Below are 10,493 nucleotides of genomic sequence, written 5' to 3' on the forward strand. Positions count from 1 at the left end.
TAACATATTGTTTGCCTTTGCTCCACAACCTTCTGGTCAGCTATTCTGTGACCTTGTCCTATCTACACCATCTCCTTTGTTATCTCTTGCCCAACCCCCGCTCTACTTGCTTATCACCTTTCACATTTCTAATATTTGCCAGTTCTGAAGAAGGGTCACTGACCTGAAATGTTAACTCTGCTTCTCGCTCCACAGATGCTGCCAGACCTGCTGAGTATTTCCAGCATTTCTTGTTTTTATTTCAAAAAGTATTTGATTGGCTGAAATCAGTTCCATTAATACTGAATGCTGACAAAGCATGTAAAATCTGTAAACTACTTGATTCCCATTCTTGATACCACCATCCTTAACTCTGATCAGCACAATAATTATGCACTAAAATGTAAATGGTAGAATTGTGACTAATGTTGTATCGTTCTAAAATTTAAACTACAAAGGTATTTTTATATGAACAGCAGCTTTTGCTGTGAATGCTGCTGTGGAGAGTTATTACAAGGGTTGGACTAACATCAGTAGAGATATTAACCCCGGGGGACCTATGCCATTTCAGCTCTGCTCAGCACACTGCTGGGCTCAATATCTCCTCCCAGCCAGATCCCCTGGTGATAGCTGCTGCATTCACTTTAATAGCTAAGGGGAACAGAAATAGAGACACACTCAATGGTTCTGTTTGCAAATGCAGAGCCCTGAGCCATACAGAACCTGAAGGCCCCAGATTCGATCCCCGATCTATCGCGAGTTAACTAATCTCTGCTGTGCCAATTACAGGGGCATTAAAATAGCCCTATCTTTAAAGCCTCCTCCAGCCTTACAATCCTCTGAGAATTCTACATTCCTCCAACTTTGGCCTCTTGTACATCCCCCCTTCCCTTCGCCCCACCATTGGCAGTCGTGCCTTCAGCCGTCTAAGCCCTCACCTCTAAATCTCTCCAACTCTCTACCTCTCTTTCTTTATTGAAGACTCATTTTAAAACCTATCTGTTTGACCAAGCTTTTGGCTTGGTGTCCTAAAGTCTCCTTTGGCTCAATGTCAGTTTTGTGTCTGATTATGCTCCTGTGAAGTGCCTTGGGACATTTTACTATGTTAAAAGGAGCCAAATAAATGCAAGTTGTCGTTGGGAGAGGTCAGAGAAATCTTAACCCAGGGTTCTTGCTCTTGACCACTATCTGACAAATGGCCTCCCCTGTGCCATAATGACTCTATGACTGCATGACCTTTGCTAGAAAGTCTTGTCAGTGTCTGAATGTCTGGTGAGATTAGCTTAGATAATGATGGAATTAGCCTCACTGTCTAGGCCCACATCTGAAAAGTAGCCATCGTTGAGGTACTGGAGAAGTGTCAGTGCCTATGGAATCGCAAAGCAACAAGACTAAGCACCATGTCGATGAAGAAAGTGAAATTATCAGGAGCAAACAGAAGGCCGTTAATTAGAATTCTTAGTAATTGAGTTCTTACGAGGTCTTCAGCTGAATTGATAAGAGTTATTTCAGGGCAGCCTGTGAACTGAGAGGTGACCACATTCTCACCCACAAGGACAGAGATAGATAGTTATCTGAAACATTCTCATTTGCTTGGACCACGCTGGATTACAGAATGAAACCTTCTAAAAGCTTGATAGCAACTCACCTGCTGCTCTCTTAGTCCGGGAGTATATGTGGGAATATACCATGGTCGTGATGGTTCGGGCATGTATTATTTTTTTTTATAGAGTCATACAGCACTGAAACAGGCCCTTTGGCCCACTGAGTCTATGCTGACCATCAACCACCCATTTATACTAAGCCTACATTAATCCCATATTCCCGACCACATCCCCACCTTCCCTCAATTCTCCTACCACCTACCGACACTAGGGGCAATTTACAATGGTCAATTTACCTATCAACCTGCAAGTCTTTGGCTGTGGGAGGAAACCAGAGCACCTAGAGGTGCATGGGCCCCCAAATTAGTTTGAGGTTAGTTTAGTCACACTGTTCATGCTAACTATATATTTAGTATATATTGTTAGTTCAGTAAAATTATTTTAATGAAATAAAAACATGGGGTTCCTCTAAAAATCAAGTATGAAGCAACAACAATTTGCATTTGTATAGCACCTTTAATGTAGTAAAATATCCCAAGCTGCTTCGCAGGAGCGTTATCAAACACATTTTGGCATTGAGCCACATAAGGAGAGATGAGGACCAGGTGACCTAAAGCTTGGTCAAAGAGGTAGGTTTTAAGGAGCATCTTAAAGGTGTGAGAGAGGTGGAGAGGTTTATGGAGGCAATTTTAGATCTTAGGGCCTAAGCAGCTGAAGGCACAGTGACCAATGGTGGAGCAATTAAAATCAGGGATGCACAGGAGGCAAGAATTGGAGGAGCGCAGAGATCTCAGAGGGTTGTGGGGCTGGAGGAGGTTACGGAGATAGGGAAGGATGAAGGCCTTGGAGGAATTTGAAATCAAATATCAGGATTTTAAAAATAGAGGCATTGCCATTCCAGGAGTCAATGTAGGTCAACGAGCACAGGGGTGATGAGTGAACGGTATTTGGTGCAAGTTAGCATACTGGCTGTCTTTATTATATAGTATTCTAAAAAATATCCTTTGGTGTTGCTCAGGGTATGTCAGTTGATGGTGTTTTATAATAACAGGAGTGTTATAACATGAAATCTACAGTGTATTATTTTGCTGCTATTAACTTGGAGCTGTTGGACGATGGCCTGTACTATTAAGGCCCCAAAGTCTAGTTACTGTAAATTGGAACATCCTGCAGTCAATTCAAGAGTAATTGTCAGTGCGTAGGTTTTCAGTTTGGCTAGTAAATATCTGACTCTATATCAGACAAGAAATTATTGCCTTTCTCTTTTTTAACATTTGACAATTTGAATTGTGACATCTGAAGTATGATACCCTGCTGTGTGCCCTCCGTAGTGTGAGCACTGAAGTGTGACACTTGTTGTATGACATCTGAGGTGTGATGCCAGATGTGTGACACTAGAGTGAGGGCTGATATGTGACATTTCAAGTGACCAGAAGTAAAGCAGTATATGCATAGATACATATGTAGGATTACACTACCTCTGTAAAAGGCACTACTGTTGTAAAATAGAGGTAGGGTGTGTTACCCCTCTGTAATATGAACTGAAAGAAAAACTGATGTGACATTAGTCTAAATCACATGACTCAGTTGTCTGTTGCAATTCACCGCAGAATTTACTGCAGGGAAATTATATTGTACAAAAACACATAATGTGTGATGCTACGGAGTGCAGCTGTGGATATTGTATTGAACAGCACAGGGTGGAGTCGTTTCAAAGACGCAGTTTAGTTCAGGGTTCAAGTGACGTTGGAAAGATTTACACATGTAATAATTATATCGTTATATTTATTGTATGTTATATAGTCTATCTTTAGATGGGGGTACGGACTGTTTGGGAAGGCAAGTTGTAAACAAGAAATGCCGAGCAAGCAGCAAGAACATTGTAAATATACTGTGCTTTTCAAAAGTACTTGGAAATAATAGAACAAGTCTGGACATTGGACCCTACAACAAGTCTAGAGATGAGCAAAGGACGAGGAGGGTGTTCAAGGCTCTAGCACAACCTTGGGACCCAGATTATTTCATAACTGGTCACAAGATTGATACAGGCAAGGAATGCCTTTCCCACCATCCTAACTCATTCATTCAGGAAGGACCTACAGTCTCCACCCTGTCCCCCAACACCCCCCACCGAATCACAGTATCCAGGGGTACACCCACTACCTGAAAGTCTATTCCAAGCATTGGTCACTCTTTGTGTGGGGATGAGTGTCCTAAATTAAGCCATCATTGTCCCACTTGCCAATTTGAACCTCTGCCCCTTATCCTACTATCATTGTTTAACTTGAAGAAGTGTGGTGAATTGAACTTTTCTACCCATTTTACGATATTATATATCCCTATGAGTTCCACAGAGCTCAGTTCTCTGACTTTTGGATCAGATGTGCCAGTCTCGGTGCCACTTCCAGACCATGAATATCTCAGCTCCCAACCCCAAGCCCTCCGCCTATCCATCCCAGCACATCTCAATAACCAGGATATGCTGCAAGAGCAAAGCTCTGATATTTTACTGATATTCACCCTGAGAGAGTGATAAATATTTGCATTGATATGGCACCCTTCATGACCTCTAGACACTTTACAGACAATTGGGAATTTTCAAGTGACTGTTGTAATGTAGGAAACGCAGCAGCCTATGTGCGCACAGCAAGATCCCACAAACATCAATGTGATAATGACAGATAATCTGTTGTAGTGATGTTGATTGATGAATAAATGTTGGCTGGGACACCAGGTAGAACTGCACTGCTCTTCTTCGAACAGTGCCATGGGATCTTTTATGTCCACCTGAGGGGACCGACAGGGCTTTGGTTTATTCTCTCATCGAAAGATGGCACCTCCGACAGAACAGCACTCCCTCGGTACTGCACTGGAGTTTCAGTCTGGATCATGTGCTCCAGTCTTTGGTGGAGGCACTTGATCTCACACCTTGATATAGCTGAGTATGTACAAAATGTATAATTCAGTCTTATTTGTGTTCTACATTTAATTTTCTCCGGTTCCTTTCTAAAAAAAAAACTATCTCAAATTTCTTATGAGGGAGCACCCATCCTTGCCTTGAAATCACAGGAATTCACTTGCATCTCCCCACCCTTATGGAACCCTATGCTAAGGCACCGGTATTTTCTGCCTCTCCTGCAAGATTACATGGCCACTGAGGGCAGAGACAGGGGATGGGGTAGGAAATGTCCAGTCATGGTGCTTCACCATCATGGGGCAGGCTTGCAGGACCAACTGGTCTTTTCCTGCTCATCATTTTTGTATGTTCGTCGGAGATAGATACTTCCTGCCAGCAGACAGGCGAGACAATTCCATTTTGAGTGGGGTGCGTTTGAATCTGGTCTGTAGAGGTGACAGCCCTTATCCTATCTTTGGAATATCCCTCATTGTAACAGTCACATCGCTTGGTAAGATGGGGAATAAGAACACAGAATTATAAGAAATAGGAGCAGGGGTAGGCCACACAGCTCCTCAAGCCTGCTCCGCTATTCAGTAAGATGATGGCTGATCTTCTACCTCAATTGCACCTTCCCGTCCTATCCCAATATCCCTTGATTCCCTGAGTGTCCAAAAATCTATTGCTCACAGTCTTGAATGTACACAGAATGGCTGAGCATCCACAGCCCTCTGGGTAGAGAATTCCAAAGAATCACAACCCTTTGAGTGAAGAAATTTCTCCTCATCTCAATTGTAAATGGCTGACAGTACTGTAGGTTCTGCAGTACACTATCCACCAGAGCAAACAAGAACCTCACAAGTCAAGCATAATTTTACATGCACATATATCTCAGCTATGCATTACCTAGATATTCCCTGTCTTGTATTCATGTCTCATTTGAATACAATGCTAGCAGTCATTTGTTGAACTTGGCTTGCTGAATCATGCATTAGACTACAGGAAATGTGTAACTTCACAGTTGATGAGCCCAGTACAGCTTCTCCAAGTCTTTTATTTCTCCAGTTTTCCTCCCATTTGTCCCCTAATTCTCCTGAAGGAGCTGACTTCGGCTGGGATACAGTTCCACAGGCACGAAAGCTCTCCAAGTAGCTCCCCTAAATGGTCATTCTTTATTTTCAATGCCTTCCTAAAAATGGACGACATACTTAATGAATAGCAAAAAAACTTGCATTTTTACAGCGCCTGTCATAACCACAGGTCATCCCAAAGTGCTTCACAGCCAATGAAGCACTTTTTGAAGTGTAGTGACTGTTGTAATGGCAGTCAATTTGCACACAGCAAGCTCCTACAAACAGCAAACACAGTAATGACCAAATAATTTGTTTTTGTGATTTTGATAGCATAAAACTGGCCGAGGGGGAGGATTAAAACAATCTGCTAATGACACTGAACTAAACACTTACTACAATCAGTTAAAGCAGAGCAGCAGCACACACAATGGAGTGCAAGCTATATTACCAAATCAGCAGGGTGTAAGTTAGCCTAAAGCTCTAGTCAGGCCACTCATTCAGTACTGCATTAAGTATTTGTGTCAATTGAGACTTAATGGGTAGAACTCTCATCCCATAGATAGATTATTGATAGACAAAGGAGTCAATGGTTATGTGGGGCAGACAGGAGGGCGAAGTTGAGACCACAATAAGATCTCCATGACCTTATCAAATGGCTCGAGCGGCTGAATGGCCTACTCCTGCTCCTAAATCCTATGTTGCTCTGAGTCAAAATGTTGTGGGTTCATGTCCCACTCCAGAAAATAAATCTAGACTGACACTAAGGGAAAGCTGCACTCTTAGAAGTCCTGTCCTGCAGAAGAGACATTAAGCCAAAACCCTATCTCAGGTGGATGTCAAAGATCCTATGACAGTCTTTGGAAGAAGTACTGTAGAGGAGTTCTTCCCTCGTGTCCTGACCAATTTATCCCTCAATCAACATCACTAAAAACAGATTTGCTGGTGATTTATCACATTGCTGTTTGTGGGAGCTTGCTGTGTGCAACTTGGTTGCTGCATTTCCTATGTTACTACAGTGACTTGTGGAAAGTATTTCATTGGCTGTAAAGTGCTTGGGGATGGCCTGAGGTTGTGAAAGGCACTATATAAATGCAAGTCATTCTTTTTTACATTGGCTACTGAAGCATAGGGGAAAAAATCAAGAGTTAGAAGTGGTTCAGAGTAGGGCTACAGTGCCAATTCTTAGTGTCTCAACTATTGAGGAAAGGCTTGAAAAGCTTGCACTCTTCACCCTGAAAGGAGACCTTGTAAAGACATAAGTGGAATAGGAAAGATTAAGCATTGGTTCGTGGCAAATTAGGATTGCAAGACAAGGGAAGGATATAGGTACAAATTGGTCAAATGCAAGCTCGGGACTGATGCCAAAAAGCGCTTTTTATGTGAAGGGTGACTAATATTTGGGATGGCCTTTTGGGTGTGGTAGTGGAGGCAGTTAGGTGCTCTGATGGGACTGCAGATTTCTGCAGAAGTGTGAGCCAGCTGGGTCAAATGACCTCCGTCAGCGCTGCTTATTTTAGAGATGTGTCAGCCTAGGCACTAGAATGTTGGCAAGCGATAGGACTGTGAAGGGCATGGGGGTTGAGCTCAGCACCACACGTTCAAGGAACTGGGTTACCACCTGGATTTTCTAATCACTGATATTTTAACAGGATAAACCTGCCAGGGTTATGAGCAGGCCGATCAGAAAAAAAAAATCTGGACTACTGGAAACAGGTCAGGCTCAGGAATCTTGGCTGTTTTACTCACTCTCTAGTCCAAAGGCATGAAAGCCGAGGTATAGGTTGTTTGTAACCCCACCCATTACCTGAAGTCTATTTTTTTGTAGCATCCACCCTGCTTATATTATTCCTCCAGCCTCGCCCTGTTATACCACCCAACACATTCTTTTAGCTTAGGGAAAGTAATGTCCTGGTTGATAGTTATACCTCAAACCAACGGCGCTTACAATAGACGTTCTTGTCATTCCGCATTGCTCATTGTGGGATCTTGCTGTGCGCAAAGTGACTGCTGCGTCTCCTACCTTACAACAGTGACTACACTTCAAAAGGAAAGTGCATCACGGGCTGCAAATTGCTTTGGCAGGTGGTGAAAATCGCTATATAAATGCAAATCTTTCTTTTAATGTGAATGGGACTTGATTCTGTATTTCTATACAGATTTCTATCTTAAAACATTCCCCCCCCCCCCCCAAAAAAAATGCTGCGCCCGAAAACATGAAGTGCACGTTTCGATAGCAAATATAAGCCCGTATGAAGAGGGTTAAAGTATTTCGGAAGCCCTCTAGTGGCATCTACAGTCAGGAGCGAGGAAAAAACACACACACATAAAAAAACACACACAGACACGCACACATAAAACCAATCAGTGGGCAGGAACAGTGACATCACCCCGGCTATTTAAGAAGTCATGGCAACCCAAGCAACTGCATTAGACTGGAGGATGTTACTGTAGAGGAACAGAGAGAAAGAGACTCCAGAAACAGACAGCATCATCACCAGTTAACATTCACAAGCAGAGAGAGAGAAAAATAAAAGGACACTTTGTGTTTACAAAGCAAGCTTGCGGGATTCTTGCTGCTGTGAAGACGCCAAAGGGGAATCTGCCTGAAAGAACATTGCTGGTGTGGACAGTTTATTGGGTGTTTGTGTGTGTTGGGGAGGAAAGAAGCGACTATAGTAACCGAGACGTGTTCTGGCTCTTGGGGAAAGCACTTTGCACTTGTACGCCCTGCCCGAGAGGGAAGTGAAGCCTTGGACTCTTCGCAAGCGTCTCTCCCTCCCCCCCTCCCCACTACTACAGATTTTGCTTTTTCTATGTCTACAAAGATGGAACAGCCATTCTACCACGATGACACCTTCCTCTCGGGCTACGCCAGTTCAGAGAGCGGTCTCCATGACTACAGTTCCAAATATTTAAAGCAGAACATGAGCCTCAACCTGGTTGACCCGTCCAGGTCCCTCAAGCCTCACCTGCGGAACCCAGAGGACAACCTGCTCAACGCGCCCGACGTGGGGCTCCTGAAGCTGGCATCTCCCGAGCTGGAGCGGCTCATCATCCAATCCAGCAATGGGGTGATCACCACCACGCCCACCCCCGGCCAGTATTTCTGTGCCAGGAACATCACAGACGAGCAGGAAGGCTTCGCCGACGGCTTCGTGAAGGCGCTGGAGGAGCTGCACAAGATCAATCATGTTGCGCCCAACGTGTCCATCTCCAACCCGGGCATGAGCTGCAGCGCCGCCCCCAACAATGCCTACGGCTCCTCGGTGCCCTCCGAGGTGCCCCCCGTCTACACCAACCTCACCGCCTACAACTCCAACACTATCTCGGCCGGCGGCAGCTACCCCACCGCCACCATCAGCTACCTGCCCCAGCCTCACGCCTACAGCCTCCCCGCCGTGCCCGTGGGCCACCCGAGGCTGCAGACCCTCAAGGAGGAGCCTCAGATCGTGCCGGACGTTCAGAGCCGAGGGGAGACCCCTCCACTCTCCCCCATTGACATGGAGAACCAGGAGCGCATCAAGGCGGAGAGGAAGCGCATGAGGAACCGAGTGGCCGCCTCTAAGTGCAGGAAGAGGAAGCTGGAAAGGATCGCCAGGTTGGAGGACAAGGTGAAGACTTTGAAATCCGACAACGCCGGCTTAGCTTCCACCGCGACCGTCCTGAGGGACCAGGTTTCTCAGCTGAAACAGAAAGTCATGACTCACATCAGCAGTGGCTGTCAGATAGTATTAACTCAAAAACTACAGGGCTTCTGAGAATGAGCGGACAAAGCAAAACGAAAAGATAAGACTGATAAGTTTGTTTAAAAAAAGAGGAGGAAAAAAACCTTTCTGATCGCACTGAAACTCCGAGAAAGTTGCATGTGGTCTGGTCTGAAGCTGTGAGACTATCCTTACAGAAAAAAAAAGACACTGAAGTCTGTACACCAGGTAACGGAGATGTAGAGAACTGTTCAGTGTCCAGCCTTGCACAGGAGAAAGCAAAGTCTTTTTTTGGGACTTGATATACTAAGAGGGTCACGGAAATTTCTCTCGAAGCTGCAGACAAGAGTTAATTTGTAAATTATTATTTCTCTTGTTTTCTGAATTTGTTTTCTGGTTTAGTTTGTAACAAACTGAGTTGAATTTGTGTTTTCTTTTTGGACAAGTTCATGTTTTTAAGTATTTAAGTAAATGTTTTAAACTGTGAACTTTCTGTGCGCTGTTGGTCTCTTCTTTCAATTGCATGGAATAAGAGTCTGGTTTCCTGAGATACCATCTGATTTCCAGAACTTGTGTTGTTGCTACAAGCGAGACATCCCAGACTTCCTGGGAACAAATTAGGGGGTGTTATCAAGAGGGGAACTATCAGCATTAGATTGGCAAGTCCACTGCTTCCTCCTAGTCTAAGTATACCCTCAACCCCCAACCGCCCAGTCCTATTCAATCCTTAACTTCTTGGTGATCCAAACCGTCTTCTAAACTTTGATTACTTTTTTTAAAAAAGTGGGTTTCACATTTTAAAACGTTTCATGATTGAGTCAAGTTTGTACAAACACTGGTCCCCAAGTCTGAAATTATGGTGCACAGATTAAAAGGTTTATTTTCTTTAAAAAAAAACATGGAGAAGGAAGGTGACTGTGGCATATTAGGACTATGGGGACCAGATGTGTCTCAGGTTCCATTCTTAGTCTATAGTCTATGCTGAGTTCAGTGAGCAGCTAGGGGTGCTACAGTTGGCCTACCGGGTTATGGAGAGGAACACTGCCATGGGTTCCTACTCATGATTGCCAACCAGCAAGCTCTCCTACAGGCAATGTGGACATTGGGTGAAGGTGGGATTGGGCTTGGTTGTGATACCTCCCTCAGTCAACTAGCCAGCTCACATTTGCAATCTAAACTTGTATGAAGAGCGACCAGTTAGTTTGAGGTACCAAAGGTTGACTTAACACCCTGTCAA

General features: G+C 44.2%; 1 protein-coding gene across 1 annotated transcript; it reads left to right on the plus strand.

Moving 5' to 3' along the window:
- Positions 1–7,957: 7,957 nt before the first annotated feature.
- On the plus strand, positions 7,958–9,744 carry LOC137355714 (transcription factor Jun-like). Its single transcript, XM_068021164.1, has one exon. It carries the CDS (start codon positions 8,366–8,368, stop codon positions 9,308–9,310), a length of 945 nt encoding a protein of 314 aa, XP_067877265.1. The 5' UTR covers positions 7,958–8,365; the 3' UTR covers positions 9,311–9,744.
- Positions 9,745–10,493: the final 749 nt, after the last annotated feature.

This window comes from Heterodontus francisci, chromosome 43 (assembly GCF_036365525.1).
Source record: "Heterodontus francisci isolate sHetFra1 chromosome 43, sHetFra1.hap1, whole genome shotgun sequence".
NCBI lineage: Eukaryota > Metazoa > Chordata > Chondrichthyes > Heterodontiformes > Heterodontidae > Heterodontus > Heterodontus francisci.

Bases quoted from the DNA above. Each gene is read 5' to 3' on its own strand.
- LOC137355714 (XM_068021164.1), top strand. From the start codon at position 8,366: ATGTCTACAAAGATGGAACAGCCATTCTACCACGATGACACCTTCCTC.